The sequence below is a fragment of the Perca fluviatilis genome, chromosome 9 (genome assembly GCF_010015445.1).
Source record: "Perca fluviatilis chromosome 9, GENO_Pfluv_1.0, whole genome shotgun sequence".
Taxonomy (NCBI): Eukaryota; Metazoa; Chordata; class Actinopteri; order Perciformes; family Percidae; genus Perca; species Perca fluviatilis.
In genome coordinates this window covers 39,861,654-39,886,289 of record NC_053120.1, presented here as the reverse complement: position 1 = coordinate 39,886,289, position 24,636 = coordinate 39,861,654, and the positions used below count along the sequence as shown (strand labels likewise).

At 39.7% G+C, this 24,636-nt stretch overlaps 3 protein-coding genes across 6 annotated transcripts in view; 2 read left to right on the top strand and 1 right to left on the bottom strand.

Annotated features, from left to right (window-relative positions):
• Nucleotides 1–773: 773 nt before the first annotated feature.
• chd1l (chromodomain helicase DNA binding protein 1-like) lies at nt 774–15,081 on the top strand. The gene is made up of 25 exons (XM_039812139.1): nt 774–1,026; nt 1,255–1,367; nt 2,550–2,656; nt 2,781–2,892; nt 2,987–3,018; nt 3,820–3,901; nt 4,008–4,170; nt 4,437–4,592; nt 5,318–5,410; nt 5,524–5,620; nt 6,574–6,647; nt 6,836–6,946; nt 7,598–7,712; nt 8,477–8,630; nt 8,792–8,990; nt 9,245–9,390; nt 11,198–11,361; nt 11,481–11,701; nt 11,815–11,913; nt 12,820–12,890; nt 13,124–13,238; nt 13,909–14,017; nt 14,112–14,381; nt 14,556–14,637; nt 14,847–15,081. Exons 1-25 carry the CDS (start codon nt 933–935, stop codon nt 14,967–14,969), a joined length of 3,102 nt encoding a protein of 1,033 aa, XP_039668073.1. The 5' UTR covers nt 774–932; the 3' UTR covers nt 14,970–15,081.
• A 242-nt stretch (nt 15,082–15,323) lies between these two features.
• traf3ip2l (TRAF3 interacting protein 2-like) lies at nt 15,324–22,731 on the top strand. 2 transcript variants are annotated; one of them, XM_039810943.1, is made up of 11 exons: nt 15,324–15,342; nt 15,459–15,539; nt 16,679–16,769; nt 17,071–17,750; nt 18,375–18,417; nt 18,524–18,588; nt 18,674–18,771; nt 18,875–18,943; nt 19,185–19,301; nt 19,409–19,483; nt 20,777–22,731. In XM_039810943.1, the coding sequence occupies exons 3-11, from the start codon at nt 16,705–16,707 to the stop codon at nt 20,921–20,923; spliced, it is 1,359 nt and encodes a 452-aa protein (XP_039666877.1). In that variant the 5' UTR covers nt 15,324–15,342; nt 15,459–15,539; nt 16,679–16,704; the 3' UTR covers nt 20,924–22,731. The 2 variants fall into 2 exon arrangements, with proteins under 2 accessions (XP_039666877.1, XP_039666875.1); XM_039810941.1 differs by having other exon boundaries at nt 15,324–15,386.
• A 297-nt stretch (nt 22,732–23,028) lies between these two features.
• The window catches only part of wwc3 (WWC family member 3), a 34,306-nt gene continuing 32,698 nt past the window's right edge, over nt 23,029–24,636 (bottom strand). For all 3 annotated transcript variants that reach the window (XM_039810939.1, XM_039810938.1, XM_039810940.1), the window contains one exon: nt 23,029–23,476. In XM_039810939.1, the coding sequence (XP_039666873.1) occupies nt 23,410–23,476 (67 nt within the window). In that variant the 3' untranslated portion in view covers nt 23,029–23,409. The remainder of the gene's footprint in view (nt 23,477–24,636) is intronic.

The following is a 24,636-nucleotide window of genomic DNA, read 5'->3' as shown; positions in this document are numbered from 1 at the left end:
GACCCAGAAGGACAACAATCGTGGTCTACGGAAGGACAACACGAGGGTTAAACGTCCAGTAAACATGAATCATTTCTCATGTGAAACCTTTTATTTTCTATTTGATAGAGCAATACCTGTGCATAAATATATATAAACTGGTTCTGGTTAACATTGTATCTGAAGCTGCATCCTTTTAGCCCAGATGATAAGATTAATTTATTTGTGATACAGTGTAGAGTTGAATTTGAAAAAAAAAGAGTCAAACATATTCATATAAGAAGAGGTGAAAACTGTAGTATACAGTATTTATTCCAGTAGGAGTTTATACAATTTCCACATTCCACTCCATAGTTTTTCCATTATACGCTACTTTTTACTGCACTACAATTCAGAGGAAAATAATCCTACTCTCCACTTCATAAATGTGAGTAGCCTTCTCTGAATGGTAAAATAGGCTATGAGATATAATATGAATATTTGACATATTGAATAATTAGCTTCTAAAATATGATACATATCAGTATAGCCTATATAAATCAGTTTTCAATTAGCTTAGGACTTTAACTTGTTTTAAAAGATATTATTAGATCTACCACTGGGCTTAACCTACCGTGATGTAACTTCTATCTTCTAACAGTAACACATATTATATTGAAAATAATGCAAATGCATGGGATGTTCATCTGTGTGAATGCATATTTTTTAAATATTAAGCCTACATCATATTTTTATACTGTCAGTAAAAGGCGCGTGGCTCTGTACATTGTAAGTGCGGCGCGCCTTTTCCCCAGCCTCACGTGACCAAAACAGGAAGTGTAGCTAGTTGGACTGTTGACTTTACAACAACACTGAGGACTCAAATGTGTCTGTACATGTATATTTAATACAGTCCATGCTACATATTTGCGCTAAAGAAAGTGGAGTTGTGTTAGCCCTGTCGGTCTGGAAACATGACAGACATTTTGTTAAAGATACAAAACAGCGTAGTAGAGAAAAAGAAGACTGCTGTGGCTCAGAGTGACTTGCAGAAGTGGGGTTTACGAGGTACGGAGGCTTGTTAAGTAACGTAAAGTTAATTCATTCATTCATTAACGTTGAGTTGTCTTTATTCAATTAGTAGGATAACGTTGGCAAGTTAGCTACATGTTTAGACTGCGTTTAAGCTAGTTTAGCAGTCGTCTTTGTTTTGTGCTTTCAGACTAATCATTCAGATAGTTCTTCGAGGTACTTGACCTACCGTTACCATCATTTGTTTGTTGTCTCCTCATTCAGGGATACAGCTGAGACCTTACCAGCTGGATGGTGTGCAGTGGTTAACTCAGTGCCTGAAGAACCAGCAGGGATGCATTTTAGGAGACGAAATGGGTCTGGGGAAAACCTGTCAGGTATGAGAGCCACCAGTGGTGTAGTCTAATGTAATGTAAAAGTAAAGTGGGTATACTGTACTGTATATTGGCCAGAGTCTGCCTTTGGGGGAGGGGGGGCATACCATAGTGGGGGTGTCTGGGTGTCTTCCCCAGGGAAGTTTTGAGCAACAACTTTATTTCCTGTATTTGGATACGCTTTTATGCACCAAATTACGTTGGAAATACCTTTATTTAGCCTATGCGAAGAAGAAAAACACAGATGACAATTTAAAATATATAAAAATATAATGGAAAGTATGTTGTGTGTTATTGGGCATTTTTTAAGTGGGTATATGGAAATCCTGGAGCTTTTTTAGTGTGTATACGCCGTATACCTGCATATCACATAGACTACACCACTGAGATCCACCAGTTTCCCCTATTATAACTAATAACGACTGACTTTGTTTCCCAACACATATGAATATCTGATCATTTCAATGGTCATAATGGCTGATGATACGGATACAGGTATTTGTTTATTTCCTTGCAATACCTCCTAGCATGTCTATTCTTTTAGCAGCTTTCTTCAGTTTAGTGTTACTGAACAGATGCAAATGTCTCAGCACAGGGGTTCCTAATAATATTCACGATGGTTTGTTCTAGTAACCCATAACGATGTGACCGTGAGCCAGCATGCACAATACCAGGACCCTGAAACTGAAGAAGCTAAATGGAATTGAGCCATCATTCATTTTATTAATCACGCCTGTGCATTTCCTACTGTGACATGTGATGTGATGTCAAAAGGGGCTCTGTGAAAAAGGTTTTTAGTACCTGTTGTGATTTGTGTTACTAAACACAATTACTTCGTTTTAGGAGCTGAAATTAGTAGTTTAAATTATTAGTCAATAATCTCCAACTATTTTGATAACCAATATATCATTTAAATAAAATGTCAAGCCAACTCCCTAGTTCCAGCTCTACAGTTATGAGAATTTGCTGCTTTTATTGTCTTATATGTTAGTAAAGGTAATATTTTTAGGTTTTGGAGTGTATAAATTGGACAACACAAGCAATATGATGACATCACTTTTGGCTTTAACAAATTGTGATAGACATTTTTTTACTATAATAATGACACGGGCACTGTTAACTGCTGTGTTAAAATGTGTCAGGCCTGCTTATTGATATTATTGTATTCATAACTTGTCCCTTTAGACGATCTCTCTGCTGGTGTACATGTCAGGAGCTCTTGGGAAGACAGGTCCGTTTTTGGTGCTGAGCCCACTCTCTGTCATGGAGAACTGGAGAAAGGAGTTGGAATGGTATAATCACATTCTTATATGAATCTACATCCACAAATTGATAGTCTACTCATAGCACCATCCTCCACAGGCTGTAAACTACGTATCTAAACTTGTTCTAAACTCGTGTTTTACTTGGTTACAGCTTCGCTCCGTCTCTGACTGTGCTGTGTTACAAGGGAGACAAAGAGAGACGGGCTGAGCTTCAGAGGGAAACAGACACACAGGACTTCCATCTTCTGCTCACTACATATGAGGTCTGTGGCTATTTTGAAGAAAAAGAGAAGAAAATGACCTAAAATTTCATCTGTGCTAAAACTGACATGATTTTTTTTTATCCTTTCTTTACAGCTGTGTCTCAAAGATGCTTCATTCTTGAGACGGTGAGTATGTTCCGTATTACAAAAATGTCATCAGAAACTTTAATTGGATCTTTTGGCATGTATAGTAGAAATAAGGTTTGGTTCTGGTACCTAAAAGGACATTACCAGTGAAGAACCAAGCAATTCATTGACATTTGAAGGAAATAATACCTGTATACACACAGCATCCGCCGAATACTTTTTTTTTTTTCTGACATTTGGTATTTGTGTGTAAGTAAATAGTTAGTCTGTTAGTAGTAGTTAGTGTTCTGAAGGAAATTCCGCCGGCTGTCACTCTTTTCGGATGTCCGTTTTCGGATGTCCCGTTACCTTCCTCTGTCTCTGTGTTGGCGTTCTAATCTCCGGTGGATTTGTGAGGACTATGGTTAACTGCTCCTCAGATCTCTGCAGGGTAAATCCAGACAGCTGGCTAGACTATCTGTCCAATCAGAGTTTTCTGTTCCATGACTAAAACTACTTTTGAACGTACACATGTTCCGCCAAAACAAGTTCCTTCCCGAGGCTATTTTGCAGAGGCACCATCGCTCCGCTCGGTGCTTAGCACCGCCCAAAACGATTGTGATTGGTTTAAAGAAATGGCAATAAACCAGAGCACATTTTTCTCCCAACCCGGAATGCTGTGTGGACTAGCAAGACCCTGGCAATGCAAGACTAGTAAATGGTAGATTTTATAAATTTGCACAATATTCAAAGTGATTTGCTTGCTAGAAATGGATCTCATCATATCATTTTCATACAATAATTCCCTGTTTCCATGTAATCTGTACTCGCTCATCAGTATTTGCTCACTCTGCTCCTCAGGTGGAAGTGGAAGGTTCTCGTGGTAGACGAAGCTCACAGACTGAAGAATCAGAATTCACTATTGTACAAAGCCTTGACAAAGGTACTGGTTTGCACCTGGTTTGGGCTGTCAAGTATTTGTTTCTTTGTCTTTCCCACTATTAGCATTGTTTTATTTTTTTACTTTTCCCTGTTTATTTCTTGTGTAGTTTTCAGTTGGTTTTAGAGTCCTTCTGACAGGGACCCCCATCCAGAACAACCTGCAGGAGCTCCACTCTCTGCTGAGTTTCATTCAGCCCAGCATCTTTACAGCTGATGAGACAGACAGCTTTGCCAACTCTTACGCCAATGTACAAAGTCAACCTGCTCTTGGTATGGCGGACATCATTTTCGTTACTGTCTTTGTTACTGAAATCATGTATGCAAACATGCCTCCTTTTCCAACAACTCATCTTTCAAAACATTGCCATTCATGTTTTGAAAGATGAAGTGTTGGAAAAGATAAGTTACATCCATTGGGATGTGTTTGATGACTGTACTTGCTGTGCAAAATGTCTGTTTAGCAAAAAAAAAGTACATGAAGAACACTGGTAATTGCTCATTAAATCCAAACTGCCATAATGTGCTTCTGTTTCCAGCTGCTGAGCTGCAAAGTGTCCTGGAGCCCTTCCTGCTTCGTAGAGTCAAGTCAGAAGTGGCTGTAGATCTGCCGAAGAAGACGGAGCTGCTGGTGTACCACGGCATGTCTGCCCTGCAGAAGAAATACTACAAAGCCATTCTGATGAAGGATCTGGGTGAGTCTTCTGCACTGTGGTGTACCGCCTGATCAATACTGGATTTTTAAGGCAGATAGTGCTATCGTTATTTGAGTTCTTTTAAAAAAAAACAAATACCATTTTTTGAGCTTCGAAGCTTCGCTGCTTTTCAACAGCGAATATTCAAAGCTTCGGTGGCAGTGGCAGGGGAAACCAACATTTCTGGGCACACTTGAAGGCAGCTTTGGAAAAAGTGCTATATGTGCCAAAGAAATCTATGTTTGGTGCTGCCAATTTGTTTTGTTTTGTCATGGTTCATGTGTACAATAAACATTATACTTCCTGAGAAAAAAATCATGGCAGAGAATTGTGATATCAATTCTTAGCTAAAAAATCGTGATTCATATTTTCCCCTGAATTGTGCAGGCTTGTAACTCAACATTTCTCAGTTCTTGGCTGAGATGGACGACATAGCGCTGCATAAATCAGCAAGCAGCTAGCGGACGTTTAGCAAGCAGATTAAGCCCAACAAAACACCACAGTGAATTTCAACCTGCACGCACATTTAAAAAAAAAAAAAAAAAGAATATTCAAATCCCAAAATTGAAAATACTCACCAAACGGATATTTGAATATTTGGATCCAGCTCTAGACTCTACTGTGGTGTACCATCGAACACCTTAGCAAAATGCTTGGTTTTGGGGCATAAATCATCACAAGCTCAATCGATCATAGACTCACCTTTCATGAATTTCTGTTTTCAGAGGCTTTTGGAAATGAACAGGGCAACAAGAACCGGCTGCTGAACATCTTGATGCAACTGAGGAAGTGTGTTGACCACCCATACATGTTTGATGGTGAGATGTGCTCAATGATAATTAAAAGCTGAACAACACCAATCTTAGTAATTGCAAATAGGATATTTAAGCATATGTTATACTTAAGCGGTTTCCCCCTATTTCCTGGGCAGGTGTGGAACCAGAGCCTTTTGAGATGGGGGAGCATCTGGTTGAAGCCAGTGGGAAACTTTGCCTTTTGGACAGCATGCTGACTTACCTTCACAAAGGGTTAGTCACATCTACTTGGTATTGGGCTCCACCTGCTGGCAGTTACCACTGCTACTACTATTATTTATCATAGTTCTTCTCTAATTATCTTCATTCGTACTATAATTGCTACTCATACCAACTTCTATAATTATTATGAATCATATTTCTCCATATCTGTATCAGTGTCTCTTTGTCCCAACCGGCAGCGGCAGATGGCCCACCCACCAAAAGTCAGGATCTGTCCGAGGTTTCTGCAGTAAAAAGGAAGTTTTTCCTCGAAACTGTTGGCTCTTTGTAAATCATAGAGTGTGGTCTAGACCTACTCTATCTGTAAAGTGGCCTGAGATAACTCCTGTTGTGATTTGATACTATGAATTAGGGCTGCACAATATAATTATTATTTTTTTTTGTTATCGTCATCGCATTATCAATTGGCGCAAATTACACATTGCGAAAGGCTGCAACATATCGCGATAGACATAAAACAGATTTTTTTGTGTGTTAGTTGACAGAAAATATCAGTAGAAAACTGCACTTTAAAATGTAACGTAATGTCATTCTTTTTTTTTAGTGGTGCCTTTTATAAATCAATATAATGTTCAATTTGTCCATAAAAGAAAGTTGGAAATTATTTCCTTTTATTTGTTTTAAATTCAACAAGCAATTTGTTGAATTTTAGCAGAATACTGAAAGCAGCAGAAATGCAGAACTGAGTACATTTTTATTTTGTTTATGTATCGCGAGTACTATCGTTATGGCGATATTCAACAGCATTATTGCAAATCGCATTTTTTACTCATATGGTGTAGTCCTACTATAAATAAAATAAAGTTAAGGCTCAGTCTGACTGCCACACCACATGAACTAGATGCTGACACAATGTACTGATCACTTGGAGCAGTTAATTGTTCTTGCTGTCATATTTTAAGACATTTCTTACTCTGCATCTTTTTTCATGTCTGTGGGTGAAGGGGCCATCGGATCCTGCTGTTCTCTCAGATGACGAGGATGCTGGACATCCTTCAGGATTACATGGAGTACAGAGGTAAACAGAGGTGAACAGGAAGATACCTCGGCCTTGAAAATCACACATTTAACCGTCTGATGTTTCAGTGATTTTTAATTATGTTTCTAAGCTCACAGACACAACTATCTGCACTAACGGCCCAAATTCAACAGTATATTTTTTATTTGTTTCCACAAATAAATGCTAAATAGAGCTTTTTTCTTCAGGTTATAGCTATGAACGTCTGGATGGGTCCGTCCGAGGTGAAGAAAGAAATCTAGCAGTGAAGAACTTCAGCAGCAAACATATCTTTGTCTTTCTACTCAGCACTAAAGCAGGTGACTGAAACCCTAAACTAGGAACAGGAAAGGAAATTGTGTTCTCGTGATGTGTAGGAGTAAACTGAACCTTATCAGGTATCAATAATGTTCATACTGTGCTTTTTTAATGTATAAGGGATGCATAATATTGGAAGTAGAGTAGGATTTGCTTTATTGTTTAAGTTATTTTTCTGTTGAATTGAACCATGGTCAGTTGTCCTATACATTACAAACCATTTAATTTTGCAGCCTCTTAGTTTATATAAATTGCTTAAAGACACTGATGAGGCAGCTTGACATATTTTCCAATTGCGGCATTGATTTGTAAGTATGGTAAATGTAATCTTTAAAGGGGCTTCTCCAAACAACATTGTGGCAGCAGTGACTGAGGTGCATAAATCTACGGCCAGGTTCATAGAACTAGCTGAGAGAGGAAAGGGTACTGATCACTCGAGATAAGAGCTGCGGCAGGATAGACACACTGGTGTAAATAAGGCCAGCGCTTTCTCTCACCATTTTATATGCACAGTGTGAAAGTTAGGAGAGAAACCTAATTTCCTGTCACAGCTTGTCATGTTTGTATCATTCTTGAAGTGAGCATGTAAATGATAAGTGTGCACTGTTTGGGGACATTGTGGGCTTTGGCTTCCTAACAAGCTGTCTTTGCAGGTGGAGTGGGCCTGAATCTCACAGCTGCTGACACTGTCATTTTCATGGACAGTGACTTCAACCCTCAAAATGACCTGCAGGCTGCAGCACGCTGCCATCGGATTGGTCAGAACAGGTGACAATTCTGAAAAATGTTTCCAAGCATGCTATATTGCTGTATTCTGCTTTGATTAGCTGTACTAAGAACTATTTGTTAAATGGAAATGCTACGATTCATAAAGGTTAGTTTACTCATCATGTGGTGGCACGGGGGCGGGGGGGTCCTACTCAGCCTGTATAATGTCCTCTGTAGCTCTGGAGGCGCTTTCTGAAGTCTAAGTAAATAACCCTGATGATGTCATTAAGGTTATCTGTAGTAAGGCTTAAAAATGTACTCCACTGAGGTAGCGTCACCCTCCTATAACATTGTCAGACTCACAATGGACAGTTTAAAAAAAAAAAAAAAAGTATTGTATCAAAATTGATGTAGCAGAACCAGAAAAATCAACGTTTTTATTCGACCCATCAAGTCATTGCGCCTACATTACCCACAATGCAACTCGGCCGCTGACAGCTCACTTAATCAGAGATGAGCAGCGGACTACAGAGATCTGATAAGATCCCTTCTTTCTGACTTCACACCCACAGATGTTTATCATTTTCAACTTTGTCGATTTGACATTTAAAGGTTAGTTTACTCATTGGGGGGGTGGTCCCTACTCAGTCTGTATAATGTCCTGACCCATACTCTATAATGGGGACTAAAACTCAGCCTCTGCTGTATTGATATCAGCCATTTTTTTTCAAATCTATCTCTCACAAATCCCCCGACTTAATGGATGGCAATAGTAAATTGCTGGAGAACCCCTTTAACTGTTGATTGGCTGTGACTTATTACAGGCCTGTGAAAGTGATCCGCCTTCTGGCAAGAGACACTGTGGAGGAAATAATGTACTCTCGTGCTGTATCCAAGTTGCACCTCACCAACACTGTTATTGAAGAAGGACGCTTCTCTTTGCTGGACCAAGCTCAGTCAGCTGCTGCAGGACTGGAGGTTTGTGAACTTTGAACTCTATCACAAAAACACAAAACCATGATCTATAGTCTTTAAATCCTGCAGTCCCCAGTTCCTGTGTCCACTTTTATGCAAAACCCCTCCAGTTGTCTTTGTTCTCACTAATACTAGTCCCCAATCATGTTTCCTGTCCCCTACAGCTTAGCGAGATTTTGAAATTTGGGGTAGATAAGCTTTTGTCATCGGAGGAGAGCTCTGTACAGGATGTGAAACTGGAGAAGATCCTCGGTCCATCATGTCAGGGTCAGTGGGTGGATGAAGACTTCACCTCGCTCAGAGAAAAGCAGAAAGAAGAGGAGGAGGAGGAGGAGAAGAACGGCTCTGAATCTGACGGGCAGAGTATGTTTCATTTTTAAAATCTCTTTGTTCATGATGTGTGCATGAATATTCTGAGTATTTAACCTGGTTTGAGGTTGACACGCAATATTGATTTCACAACTTGCTCTGTTGTTGAACCGGTTGTTCTGGCATGTAAACATCTCACTTTTACTTTTGGTTTTTCATCTAGTGGCTTCATATTTCCAAGTATGAGCAGAACTTACTCTGCTTGTGATGCATAATAACACTCACTATCATGCTGTCCCATCTTTTAGACCACATGTACTACTTTGAGGGAAAAGACTACAGTAAGGACCCCAGCTCTGAAGACCAGATGAGCTTTGAGTGTTTGCTGGAGGAGCAGCTGGCCGAGTTTCAGAGAGCTGCAGGAGAGGGACGAGCTCTGCGACACAAAGCTGGAGTAAGAAACCGTTTCCTTCACTCGCAACTAAATTAACTAAATTTGACAACATTTAACGTATTGGTTAAACGCCAGGGAGCACATACTGTGGGGCAAGTGGCCGCACTTGACATAATAGGTTCTGGTTGGATTTGCTGTAGTCTCGCATTGCCAGACCTTCTCTCACAGCGCTGCAGAGGAGGGTCTGGCTAGTCCACACAGCATTCTGGGATGGGAGAAAAACGTGCTCTGATTTATTGGCATGTCTTTAAACCAATCACAATCGTCTTGGGCGATGCTAAATAGCCTCAGGAAGGAACTTTTTTTCGTGGAACATGTGTACGTTTAAAAGTAGTTTTATTTGTGAAACAGAAACCTCAGATTGGACAGATAGTCTAGCTAGCTGTCTGGATTTACCCTGCAGAGATCTGAGGAGCAGTTAACCATAGTCCTCACAAATCCACCGGAGGTTAGAACGCCAACACAAAGAAAGAGGAAGGTGAGCGACATCTTGCCGAAAAGTTTGAACTCCGGCGGATTTCCCATAAGTGGAATGTCGTGGGGAAAGTGGCATCAAATCATTTAAAACATACAGTATGCACACAATATTATATTATATTGCATGTAGGACACTATTTTGTTTATTCACGTTTTTAAAGGACTTCATCTCACTGATCTCAGCCTTCCTACTTTGTTCAACTTCTAACATTTGAATAATATAGACCTTTGTGTAGATGATTATCTTTCACTTTTCGTCACCAAACTAGACCCAAGTTGTGGCACTAGGTCTGGTAAACAGCCTTTATTTAGGGCATGATGGTTGATGTAAAAACCACTGAATAAGGTCACACTCATACCAGTAGTTTGGTTGTCTTGGTACACACACATTAATACATTGGTTTGTTCAGGTGTGTTAATGTGCCCAGCCCACATATAATATTACTAGGCAAACAAAGAACTTTGTCTTCCGAAATAAAGGACATTTTACTGAAAAGTGTTAAATCAAGTTAAATGATCATATAATGAACAATAAAGAATAAGATGGACTTTATCTTCAATTTCCCCTAAATCACATAACAAAGGTAGTCTTTTTCTCTTCAGGGAGATCTTTAAACCTGCTTGTTTCTGTAGCTAATGGTCCCTGAACATAAATGTGCACACAAGAGATATTTAACTTTTGGTTAAATTCTTTTTTTTACACAACGCTTTTCACTGCAGTCATTTTTCATGAGAACATACTGTTCATAATTTAGGTTTGTACCAAACATCAACAGATCGTATTTCCTTTGACAGATTATGTTTTCACCCCACTAATTCATGGCAATTGCGTCATGTCCTAGTTAAAGAGGAATACTAAAGTCACAGAAACTGACTGGTGAAAATCAAACCAAAGTGTGTCCACAGAAGAATTGAATTGAGGGGGTATTGGCAGTCTGTGTTACCTTATTTGATTGTATTTTATAATTGTAAATAAAACCCCAATTAACAAAACTTATTTCAATAAATCACCCTGACTCTAGGGATAAAACTGAGATTAGCTCTCATATTCGAGTTTATTTTCTGCTTGTTCAACAGTTGTTTGGTAAATTACTCTAAACACATTAAGAGAGGATTTGCATTGCTATTTTTGGGGGGGCGGCAACAATTCCCCTATGCAGGAAAAACCCTGAAACTGCACCCAATGGGCAAATGCATCGAACATTATTCACACCATATTAAACAATTCAGAGGTGCGTGCTGTGCAGGAGTGGTCAGATATCTGGGAATGCTGAACTATACAAAATGATGGTGACTATACATATTTGACTAACTGTGTGATTTTTGTCAGCTTTCACTGTCGGTAGCTCTTGGGATGCCGACGAGGAAGAGGAAACTTCTTACTGAGGCTGAGCTGGAGCTGAGGCGCCAGAGAAGGGAGGAGGCTTCAGCCAAGAGAGCCAAAATTCAGGAGGACCTGAAGAAGAAGCAACAAGAGCAGAAATACAAGAAAAAGTAAAGATTTGTCGATATGTGTATTTTTCTTTCACTCCCATTGACTTCACCCACTGGGCTCAGACACTTTAACACAAACAGTTTCTCTTTTTAATTCGGTGTGTTTTCTTCTCATGCAGAATGGCGTGGTGGGAGTCGTGCGGCTACAGATCACCGTGCCTGTCGTCTATGGACAGTGAAGAAGAAGGAGGAGGAGGAGAAGAAGAAGAAGAGGAGGAGGAGGAGGATGACAGCAGCGTATGCTCCACAGACTCTGACAGCACGGCCATCCACTACGTTCTCGGGGACGTTACTCATCCTCACGCCGCTCAGGCAGACGCTATCATCGTCCACTGTGTTGGTATGAAACTTGTATTACCTCATCGTTACCATAGCAACATGCCACTTTGTATGATAGACTGATAAAGAGATAGCTGAACTCTTGTATCTGTCAAAGTGATGATTTGTGTGTAGATGACTCAGGCCGGTGGGGCAGGGGAGGCCTGTTTACAGCTCTAGAGCTGCGATCGGATGAACCACGAAAGAAGTATGAGTTGGCCGGCAAGATGAAAGGTAAGATTAGCCATGATTACAAAGAAACTTAAAAAGAAATTAAACCTCTTTATCTGTAACGTCTGGTTGACATAATGATGAACACATAACACCAGTCCCATCCCTGTGCAGTGAGCCTGTAACACCAAGCATCCACATTTTAGTAAATTATATATTTAATAGTGTTCAACACATAACTTAAACATGTAAATATCTGTCTAATGTACACTGTATAACCTGTTATATTAATAATTTTTTTTTTTATTGCAGCACTATTTGCACTTTTGCATTGCCCTATTGTCTAACTGTTTTCAATCCTCATATAGCGGTTTGTCTACAATTGTTTTTGTACGTATGTGTGTATGCATATGCATGTGTATCAGAATCAGAAAAGGTTTTATTGCCACAATAAGTACACGTAGTATGTGGAATTTGCCTTGGTGAAAGGTGCATACATAAACAAACAAACATAAACATTAATATGAAATAAACAATAAATACAGAACAACAAATATACAAATACAAAGTAACTTTTGCATAAGAAAAGATAAGAATAAGAAAAAGGCTGAATAGGTTGAGTGCAAAATTTGCAAAGAATATATAGTATATGCAATGGGCAGATGTAAAGTCCAAGATGAAGGTTAGTGTATATGTATATATACAAAAGTGTATATATACACTTTTGTATATATACAAACTCATATCTGTAAGTAGTAGTCAAATGTTAATGTTTAACTTGTTCAGCTTTGTTGTCCTTGTTTTCAGCCTATCTCTATTTCTGTGTATGTACTTAGAGGGCAAAAAAAAAAACTGGAGTCAAATCTCTTGTTTGTGTTCACACTTACTTGGCCATTAAAGCGGATTCTGATTCTGACATAAATGAAAATAAGTTTTCAATTTCAAGTGTGAACATATCAATTATTTCAGATTTGGACCTTGGAAATGTGCTGCTCTTCCCCATCGATGACAAACAGTCCAGATTAGACGGCCAGGATCAAGTAGGTTCTGATTAAATGAAACCAAAGAAACTCTCAGAACTCTGCTGCCTGGAATTGCATGCTTGTTCCATGATACGTGCTTGATTTTGCAGCAGTAGTGATCAAAAGTGTGACACACAGGGTTTGGGTGTGGTGACAGAATTGTGAAGATGTGGCAGCGTGGCAACTGATAAAATTGTGACCGTGATAAGATAATGCCTTATGCTGTCTCCATCTCCTTCCTGTCACCTCAGTTAGCCCTAATCGTGGCACAGCAAAGAGACAAAGCAAACAACTTGTCTGGGATCCTTCTAACTGCTCTGGACGAAGCTCTGAAGAAGATTTACACTGCAGCCAAAAGAAAAAAGGGTACAGTCATTTAGCCAAAAGTATGACATCTTTTTCAGCTCATCTGTTAATGTGGAATTTGCAAAATCAAGATATGTTTAGAGTCAAGTCATCCGTGCTAAAATGAGCATCTCACGTGCAAAAACACATGCTGATAGTTAAGCCTCTGTGAGGACGGACAAAAGGAGGAGCATGATGAAAGCGGTGTCTTATTGTTAGACTTGACTGACCAGATATGCAGAGTGTTATCTCACTAGTGTCACTGTGTGTGCAAACATTGCATACACAATTAGTGGAGGACAATTATGAGAGGAATTTGATCTCCCTCAGTTTATTCTACACAAGAGGTGAACACCTGAACTTAAAGTCACTTGTCTTTGTTTACCTTGCAGTTTCATGTTAATATGATATAAACTTAAAACTTTTCTGAACACTATTGACACTAGCCCTTTCTTCTGTTCAGCTCCAGCGTAAGGTGAACAGGTACACATTAGTACTATCCACCAGCCAAATGCTGTTCAGCTGTGCTTTACTTCACTTAAAAGTAAAAAATAACAATGATCTATAGACTGGTTGTTCAAATTCAAATATCCATTAGCCATTTGGCTGGAGGACGAAAAAGGTAATTTTGCACCCTGGTTGCGGTAAACAGTCATGGTAACCCTCACTGAATTATCTTTTTCCCACAAAGCGAGTGTACATCTTCCTCGTATCGGCCACTCCACCAGAGGTTTCAACTGGTACGGCACAGAGAGGCTCATCAGAAAACACTTGGCCTCCAGAGGCATCCCCACATTCATGTATCTTTCAAAGTTTTTCAACAGATCATATCTAATATGTAATATTTCTCAGAATGTCTCTATCTGAAAGGTTTTCCCTTAACTTGACTGACAGATACTATCACAACAGAGCAGCAAAGAACACAGCTCCACCTCAGACATCCACCTCTGCGACCTTAACGTCAACATCCTCCCCCGAACCACAGTTGCATAACCCCAGGAGGCTGGCTGAGGAGACGGAAGCAGAAAGCCCTGGCCCCCCGGCTCCTCTCCAGAGCCAGAGCCACGGCCCCGCCGAGCTCCCCGATTTCATGAGGGGAGTGCGTGTGTTTTTCTACAACCTGCCTGCATCAGAGAGGAAGAGGCTGGCCCGCTACCTTATCACATATCCTTTCAGACTGGACGTCTTCTAAAAAATATTGTCAAGTTAAACTACAATTATCACTTGTGAGATAATTCATGGTATACAGTTTATGTCAAAAACACTACAGCAAAATACAGATAAGTTATGATTACAGTATGATGTCAAAAATGTCAGCACTCCTTAGCTGCAGTGCACTTATGATGGAGATGAGGAGGAGATCATGAGTCCGGAGGTCACCCACATAGTTGCAGAGGTGGAGAACAGCATTCACTCACAGGTTGGTACCTTGCTGAGGTTCACTCATAGTTAGACCTCTGACTTGCACTATTTTTTTGTAGAAGGAAATTAAGACCTGTGATAGAAAACGCTGCCAAAGAAAACGTTGAAGACCTTTATCCAAAAAGGAAGCAGTAGAGGATAAGGAAAAGCATGAAGAAACAGCCCTGTACAGCAGTGTAAATGTTACTGTATGGTTTGTGTGAACAGGAGCTCCAGGATCTGGTGCGTCAGTACACCCAGGTTGTCCCTGTGCAGAAGGACTGGCTAGAGTCCTGCTTCTCCAAACAACGAAAAGTCAACACTGCCCTGTTCCTACATCTGCTCAGATAACAGGTTTTATTGTTGTTGTTTTTTAAATCAATTTTTTTAAACTGTCATTTTGTGTCCCGCTTGAATAAACTTGGTTGGCTGCTTTAAAAAAAAATAAAATAAAATAAATAAACACCAGTGCATGTCAAATGGTATCAAAACTGTTTGCAATCATTGATTTATAAGTAAAATAAAGAGTCAATAAACCAACAGTTATCTCTGCTGCTGTGTTGACACTTGGTTCCAGTTGACTCTGTAGAAACACTAATGAACCGTGGTGGGTGTCAGAAACCCGGAGCCACTCAGACACACATGATATTCACACGGTAGTCCGGGGGAGCTTCTTCAGCAGGGCGGTGCTTCTCAGCGGTGAAGTAAAGGACCAAGTGCTCTCGTGCGTCAATATTTTTCATCTGTCTCGCAAAGGACAACACATTGGTATTGAATTCAAAGTCGTTTACATTTTTTGAGAATATATATATATATATATATTTTTTTTTTTTGTTTAAGGTCAATTTTTGATGGTGAATTTGTCGACACGCGGAGGTTGAGTTACCTGTAGAGACTCGTTCACTTGTGGCAGCAGCGACGGTAAGTTAACGTTAGACAACATGTCACCTTTTATGTTACGTTACTTCGACAAAACTTATTATTTAGCTAGGTTGTTAAAGGCAAAACACCGGCTTACAGGTAAGTTAGCAATGGTCGACGTTTTTTTTGAGCAATTTTAACCTTAAACTTCACTCGTGAGCTGTAATGAAAAGATGCTATTAGCAAAAATATCGCTTATAACGTTATTATTCTCTCTCTCTATATATATATATATACACCGCTAATATTAGCCTCAAAAGTTATATGGATTTTTTTCACCTGTATGTTAAAGTGCCTGAAGTCAGCACGGAATCAAAGGTAGACGGAGACAGATCTGGGTCAGCTCCAGTCACAGTGGAAAGTGCAAACAACAATGTGTGCGCGCGACCACAGAGGCTTTTAATGACTAATTTAATGTATTTACAGGAACTATCAGGGCAGGCCCGATAGGAAAGGTAAAGCCACCTCTACGAAGGTTTTATAGACCTACATTCATATTAAGTAGCTCTGTGTGGAGTTATATGTGGGTAAGGTCTGTTATGGTAAAAATAATTCAAGTGGCTCTGGCAATAACTTTTCTGTCTGAATTGGCATTTGTTAGATCAAAAATCATCTTTTCATTTGCCATAACTTCACTGAAAACAGACAATTAAGGTCACAGAGTTCTGAATAGGCCTACTTGTGGGAAATGTTTTGAGTTTTTAAAAATTGAATGTGTATGTTGTTATAAATGCCTTGAAAAGTTCAGTGGGGATATAGCTGTGAATAATCTTTTATCAAACGTCTCATTACTAAGAAATTTTATCTTTTGGAAGCTTTGTGGCTTTTCCGTTTGAGTCTTGTTTTGTGCGTGAGAGGCATCATTTCCTTATTCCCACCTGTGAGTTGATTTGTCTCCTGAGTATTAACCACCAAACATTTAGAGAAAAGTCCCCTGTGTGGGAGACACTCTGTCATACACTAAATGTGCTCTTATGTGAATCAGAACAACCAGCAGAAGCGTGGGCTGTTTTTGCTTTAGTTAACAGCTCTATATGTTATGCAAAAAATGAAGCTGCTGTACTTTCAATCAAATATTTCGCCTCATCAGTTTTGTTAATTGTTGTTTAAAATGGCGCTTGTCCTCAACCAAATTGCAGGTGCGGCTTAAACCTGAAACACATGGATGTCAGCAGGAGTAGGCCCAATGATGCTGCCCACGTCAACCTACTCGGCTTCAGCACCCAATAGGTGACAACCAATACGCTGTTATAAAGACGTTATGAAATGCAGCACACAACCCAACATTCTGCCTTTTTGCTGTTGTGTTTAAATGAAAATATGGTAATATGGATCCATATTTCTTATTAAAGTGAGATAACTACTGTAGCTGGTTAAGTAGTTCTCTCACTTTGATAAGAAATGATAGCAGAGCACAGTGATAAACGCTACAAAATACAGTTAGAGTAATACAGTAGTTCCACCAAATCTTGGTGGTCTTGGTGTCATCTACGTTAATGACGTTAATTATGAATCTGTTCCTCGCTCACAGTCATGTCAGCCAGCTGAGCAGGTACCTTAGCAACCACCACAACACGCCTGAAGAGGACGATGAGACCATGAGCTCTAAGGAGCGAGAAGCCAGCGTCGTTCACAAGCCAGACTCCGCCCCCAACTCTGATGGCCACCGCCCACCTCCGGAACACGCCACCTTTGCTGATGACTCCATGTTCAGCAGACAGAGGCTGGACAGAGAGCGGGAACACAAACACAACCACACTCTCCCTGAACCTGGCTCCAGCTCCAGCTTGTACCAGCCTCCCCGCAGCTTGCCTGCCGGGTACAGCCAGCCAACTCCGTTCCCCAGCCAGGCTGACGGCGCCTGGCTCCACCCGAGCTTTGCCAGCAGCTGGTCGGGGTATCCCAACAGCCTGCCGTCCTCTCTGAACCAGAACGATTACTCCAGCTGTTCTGGCGATAGCGGCCTGTCAGGGTACAAGTTTGTGTCCCTGCCTGGCAGACACAGCACCAATATGAGCAACTTAGAGCAGCCGCTCTCTCTGCTCTCCAATCCGCCTTCGGGCAACTTGTTCCATCATACGTTGTCTCCGTACACGTGCTCGCCCCAGGGAGCTGCCTTCTGTGCGCAGTGCCCCGCAGACGCCTTCAACAGGGGGCCTGTGGCCAACACACCCCCCTGGCCACAGTACCACCCAGCTTACGGCCCGTACTGTAAGTCTGCTACTCTGTTTATCAACCCTGACACACACACACACACACACACACACACACACTAGGGCTGAACAATTTTGGGAAGTAAATGCTATTTTTCCTGCCAGATATTGCGATTACAATTCGATTTGCGATTTTCTTTTTTTTAGCTACATATTGCTCCTTCTACAATCATGTTAAATAAAGTAATAAAAATAAATGAAAAATTCACTGAGAAAAAGGACATTTCTGTAAACAATCTGTGATATGTAACATTATTCCAGCATTCATCTTATGAAAAAACTGTAAATATAATAATGAAAAGAGGAAAAAAAAAGTTAAATCAAATGTTACACCAAACATTCAACTAAATCTTTCACATTTGATTAATCGCGGTCTTAACGAACAGCTAATCGCTTTCTTTCAAAATTTCAGATTTGAAAACGATTGATCGTTCAGCCCTAACACACACACACACACACACACACACACACACACACACACACACACACACACACACACACACACACACACACTGTGTGCTAGTCACAAAGTAATGATGAGCAGTAAATGAATGTTCTATTCACCCTGCTACAGTATCATAAGCAGTACACCTTTAAGGGATTTTGTTCTGTCTTGCCTCAGATCCAGGCGCCTGCAGACTACCTGGACCTGGATACACACAAATGTGAGTTATTATTATTATAATTCTGCATCACAGTAGACATTTCTGAGCCCCTCCACTCACACTGCATGTTTCTAACTTATTTAAAATGCTCTTTAACTCCATGCAGTGGCCACAACCCTCCAGCTAAAGAGAAGCACCCCCCACATAGCACACCGCTCTCTCTGGAGCAGAGTAAGTGTTGACCAGTAGGTCTGCAGATAATCTGATTCTTTACCATGCTGCTATATGCATTCATATTCATTGCTCTTAAATATAGGGAGGGTCTTTGTCACTTACGAAGCGGACAACGACAAGCATGTCAATGAGATCATCAACTTTGTTGCTCTGCTGCGACACAACGGCTTTGATACACACGTAAGTTTTTTTTTTTTTATGTATTGTCACTAGGAACTGTTGAATAGATGCTGCTGATGTGTAAATTAGAGGGCAAACTTTCTGACTTCTTTATTTGTTTCAGATTGATATTTTTGAGCAGCAGTTCAGGAGCATAAGCAAGATAGACTTCATGGAGCGATACATCAGTGAGGTAAAAACACTCAGTTCTTTTGATGTTAATAAAAATGGATGAAAAAGAATAGGAGTACTTTTTATATAATATAATAATCTGGCCGACTTGGGAAGTTGTTGCACATTCTTGCGTTCTTTTTCTTCCTGCAAGAGCGAACTTGTTTAATAAAGCTGTTTAATAGTAGCCCAATTATGAGAATAGTTCACTGGCAGCGATAGCGTTTGACGAGCAGTCATAGTTATGTTGTTGCCTCACCCAGAAAGAGTACCTGATCATCATCATCATCAGTCCCAAGTACTATGAGACGGTGACGGCCTCCCCAGTCTGCCTGGTGAACGACGAGAGGACCTTTAACACAGTCTACATACATAAACAGGTTCACACTCCTGAGTCCAAATGGATACTGAAATATTCCCTTTTAAATCTGTTGAGCCTTTTTTTTTTTTTTACCATTTTAATTCTTTGTTTCTGTGTCCCTTTTAGCTCCAGACTGAGTTCATCCAGAATGGAAGCAAGAATTTCAGGTTTATTCCCATTGTGTTCCCCGGGGCTAAAAAGGTTAGTCTTTATGAGCGGAGAGAGAGCGTGGACTGTAATGCGCCTTTACTCCCCCTGCGTGACTAGGCAATTCTCTGGGCCAGTAAACGCATACCGTACATGTGTACGATGTCACTAACATGAGGATTTTTCTTTTAAAGGTGCAATATGTAATACTGACAGCTAGCGTTTAAAATAGTTACTGCAGTACAAATTAAAAATACTGGAGAGAGTCGTCTCCCCCGGAGGTTGCCAGGCTGAGACCGCAGCAATCACAACAATAGCCAGACATTTCTCCACAGCACAGCGGAGTAGCTAACGCTAGATGCTGGCTATATTGACAGTCATAGAAGCCCGTGCTCAGAAGCTAGGTCGGGTAGAATCTATCTCTGTTGATCCCGTTCATTTGTTTGCTGCTTTCATGGCTGTACTAACGTTCCAGCTGTAGCGCGCTGGGTTTACATGTTTACAGGTATATCTGGCAAACTGGGCGGTTGATACCAACACACAGGCCGAAACACAAACCGACATTATGTCACGGAACACAAATTTCAAAAGGAGAAAATACTGGCATTAACATTGTTGTCAGAAAAGGTAGTACTTCAACTTAGCATGTTTAGCATTGGGGTCATTTTTGGAATTTTTACAGTAAATTTATTACATATTGGACCTTTTAAATACATCTCAGCAACAAAATACAAATTTGTATGTTTTTTTTATGCATCTTTTTATTTGCAAAAAAGAACAGCAATTGCTTACAAACATTTGACAACAACCATTTTGTTTTTAGTTTTTTGCTCCCCCCACCCCCCATATACTGCCTATGCAAATAATAGTTATACAGGAAAAAGAAAAGAAAAAAGAATGATCTATTTCCTACATATTGTACCAAGTAGGTGATAAAGTAAATAAACACACATAAAAATATATAAAAACAAAGTAACAATATAAAATATATATTTTTTAAATATATATACATACATATTTAGAGAATAAAGGAAGTCTGTGGATGTACAAGTATATAGTCTAATTTACCATCAGCTCTTCTCATTATACTCCAGCGTGCTGAGAGCTCAAACAGTGGAGCAGGGTTAGTTATGGAGGATGCAGTTCCTGTTTAATTTTCGGGAAGAGTCTTGAGCCTTCCAAAATAAAACACCAAAATTTCCCATCTCTTATTGAATTTGTGGATTGACCCTCTAATGGAATATTTAATCTTTTCTAAGTTTAGAAATAGGTATCTGTGCTTTAATTGAAGCCCCAACCCGTAGTTTGATAAGTCTTTCTCTGCTCTGTGTGCTTTTTTAATCACAGTGTCACGTCCCAAACTGGCTCCAAAACACGCACGTTTACGAATGGCCGCTCCATCGGGATGACATTCTACGGCGGCTGATGAGGGTCGAGAAGTACAATCCACCTCCCATCGGGGAGCTACCGACCATCGTTTCCATCCCCATATAGACACCTCTGACCTGAAGACACTGACTGGAAAAAAAGAAACTTGCTTTTTGGAGAACTGCTGGCCACTGTTGAATACAGGAATACATGTGCAGGATGTTTTATTTGAGTGTAAATGAGATGCTAAGGGCGCTGTGTGAACATTTCTCCTGGAATATGTTGCATACGTGTAATTAGGGCCTTTAAATTCCACCGAACTCAGACAAGTGCCAGCGTTGATGTTTAAGGCAGGCACACAGGCAGCTTGATGTTTACTGGTGCTACTCTAAGTTAATTACTTTCACAGCCTGACAAATACAATGTTTACTTTTTAAAAGTATAATTTAAAATTCATATTTTATAGAATTTGAACACATGAATGTAAATGAAAGATTTTTCATATTTTATGGGACTTGCATGTGTGTCGTATGATTAAATAGATATGAATAGTCTGATGACTGTATATTTGCAGACTGGACCAGCAGAGCTTTCATTTATGAGAAGTAAACAGTGACAGATAATTCTCAGTCATATTATCTTTCTTTTTACAGTGTCTATCTAATGCAAACAGCTGCCCAACTAGATGGAGTTACTGACGTATTTTGAAGAGTAAAATTAACAGATGATGCCTGAAAAGCAACATTTTATTTGAATTTGTTTTTCATGACAGTTGGTGCACGGCAGATATTGTTTCAAGTGGAGGCAGATTTAGATTTCTTTTATTTTTTTGGGGGTCTTGCACAACCGTGGAATTAGGCAGCATTAGTTATACATTTATATATTAAATTATGGACAAAACTATTTAAGTATGTGTTTTTTCATGTATTTTTTACTCTTTTTTTTATTTTTTATTTTTTTTTACTGGTAAACAAAGTGCTGGCTTCCTGAATGCTTAAAAGAGCACAAGCAGTTGCAATGTTAACCGACAGATTACCTGATTTAGGTTTATGGTCTCTGCAAGTTGTTTTTCACAGGATATGTAAAAAAAAAAGAAAAACAGACTAAAACCAGCAAATAAAAAAAACGTAATTTGGTCAATTAATTACATGGTTCCATGATACACCACAGATGGAAGGTGATGTTAGACATTTTGTATTTTGTTTTGCACCAAAACAGTGCTTAATGGATTTCTTGTAAAACTACCAATGTTATGATTAAAACTGTAGAACTGCAGTGTGTTTGCAGGTGATAGCGTGTTGGTATTGTCCCTACACTGACATCTCCTCTGGGAGACACAGACAGTAAATGAGTGTTTGAAAAGCCGGCCCCAAACATGACATTTAACCGCAGACAAGCAGAGACCTGGGACTGGTTCTGCCTGCAGGGCTACGTTGGCAATATTCTAACAGAGAGCTGCATTTCTCCGCATGAAAACGTTAAGGTTTAGGAATGCTTCGCTATTAACTACAGATCTGTCAACACACTGATTGTGTTTGACAGTTTGTGCTCCCATCAGACCACCGACCACTCGTCTCATTGCATTCTGGAGAAATTCAGCCTGAGAGCAGTGAGGTAGAGCTCCAGAAGGGTGACATAGTGCCTCTCCTCAGCTTCTAGTGGCTGGGGTGGAAAGGCTCAGACAGGATGTTCTATCAAGATAAGTAGCTGACACAGCTGCCTGTGTGGTAAGGCTTCTAAAGAATCTGCAAGTTTAGACTGAAATGGGTCAACAAAACCGGTTTGTGGTGAGAGAAATATCACGTGTAACACTGTGACACATTTAAAGAATGTTTGTGTGTGCAGAATATGATCCATCCCAGCAGTAGTGTTACATTAATCCTGTTTGTTACCTGCATGTGCAACATTACCGATTAAAGAGCCGAGCATCAGGACAGGGTTTAATGGTTTTTATCTTCACTGCAGATGTTCATACAGACATCATAAAAAAAAAATCTGAATACAGTGTTTCATATATTCATCCATATATTGAAAAGTACATAAAATAATATTATTTTTAATAACATAAAAGGACAATGACATCTGTAATAAAAGTGGATTACAAAGTGACATTTTATGTAAATAACTCTTAAGAATTAGGTAACAGAAAACAAAATCAGACAATAGCTCCATTTAACTGTATGTAAAAACATTGAAGTGCTATTTGTTCAAAGTTACAAAATACACTTAAAAAGCAGGAAGCATTTTTTTATTTCCTTCAAGGAAAAGTACTATAAAATAAGTTACAGTACAGTGAATTTGTCCAAACCGACTTTTGTTCCCGTCTTCCAGCCTTTTGTAAGCACAAACAACAGAAGGAACTCATACAGGAGTAAAGAGATACTGTTTCCTTATGAGAGGCGTCTTCCCCAAAAAGGAAATCCAGTCCAGAACTGTTTCTAGCGTGTCCATGTTTGTAAGAATCGACGCACAAACACTTCTGCAAAATGTGAAACCTTATAATCTTCAACATCATCTGCGTGTCGCCCTTGGTAGAAAGAACTTTGTACTTCATGAGCTCATAAAATCTGACAAATACTTCATGTTAAGTCACATAATACAGAGGCAAGCTCTCATACATCGTCAGCTGGCAAAGGAGGTATGTTGAACCTTGGTCTTGTGAAAAAAGCCATCTTCTCTCTGCAGACAAAGAAAACAAAAATTATGTTCACGCACATTCGGACTTCTTTTGTAAAATAAAAGTCAGTTAATAGCACTGCTGCACAAAATAAGAGTTGTTACTTTAAATGTATGTCTTAGATGCCAACATAGATCTCCACCTGCTGCAAACCAAAATTATTTCATGAATACAATTCAAATGTCTTTTTTTATGTATAGTAGTGGATTTGAAGACAATGAAATAAAAAAATGCATTTTCCATGTTATAATCCTTTTACCATGTATGAATTGTTCTGTTATCTATTGGTGTATTCCCAAGATATGTAAAAAATAAATACAAAATAAATTTTCAAAATCAAAATCCCTGTCATTGCTTTTTGTACAGACAAGACCACGTTTTTTCTAAAAATTAGGTTTAAAAAAGTGGACGTGTATTTTATTAAAGGTATTTCTGAATGGAGAGTACTAGTAAAACACAGTGTTGCATTATGGGTTGTTTGTAGCCTTAAAAAGGTACCCTGTGGAGCACTGTTTTTTCGGAGTGAGTCCATGTTTTGTTTGCTGTCATTCAAGCGCACAAAGACTTGCATGCATGGTTGTACGGTTGACTCAATACACAGTCCAGAGCAGCCGACAGCATTTACATTACTCCACTGATCTACACACAATGTGTTTTGGCTGAGAAACACAGAACGTAAACAGAAACTCCACACAGGACCTTTTCTAAGATTATTTTCAGGCATTTCGGTCTTTATTGTGACAGCTTAGACATGAAAGGGGACAGAGAGGGATTATGACATGCAGGAAAGCGCTGCAGGTCGGAATCGAACCTGCGACCTCTACGCCGAGGACAAATATGGGCGCACACTCTACCACTACAGCCACACGGGACCTTTAACTTTGCTAGGATGGGCACTGCAGCCCAGTGAACCTATGGGAGTGTTTCACTGCCTCGGAGGAAATCAATTCCTGAAGAGAAAAACTAAGTTGATCTCGATGTCTTTACTACAGAAAAAAATGGGGACAACCAAGAATTACTGGTGTAACATAAGAGAATTTTTTTTTATTATTGGGCCGAATATGGGTACACTTGGAAATATGTCACATTACTGAAGCAAAAGATGCTATAACGACCATTTGTGACTTTAAATGGGTGTGAGGCTAACATTCCCAGTGGAGTA

Bases quoted from the DNA above. Each gene is read 5' to 3' on its own strand.
- chd1l (XM_039812139.1), top strand. From the start codon at position 933: ATGACAGACATTTTGTTAAAGATACAAAACAGCGTAGTAGAGAAAAAG. The intron at 1,368-2,549 runs GTATGAGAGCCA...TTGTCCCTTTAG, and splicing joins GTCTGGGGAAAACCTGTCAG to ACGATCTCTCTGCTGGTGTA. The intron at 14,018-14,111 runs GTATCTTTCAAA...CTTGACTGACAG, and splicing joins AGAGGCATCCCCACATTCAT to ATACTATCACAACAGAGCAG.
- traf3ip2l (XM_039810943.1), top strand. From the start codon at position 16,705: ATGTCAGCAGGAGTAGGCCCAATGATGCTGCCCACGTCAACCTACTCG. The intron at 18,418-18,523 runs GTGAGTTATTAT...AACTCCATGCAG, and splicing joins GGACCTGGATACACACAAAT to TGGCCACAACCCTCCAGCTA. The intron at 18,589-18,673 runs GTAAGTGTTGAC...TCTTAAATATAG, and splicing joins ACCGCTCTCTCTGGAGCAGA to GGAGGGTCTTTGTCACTTAC.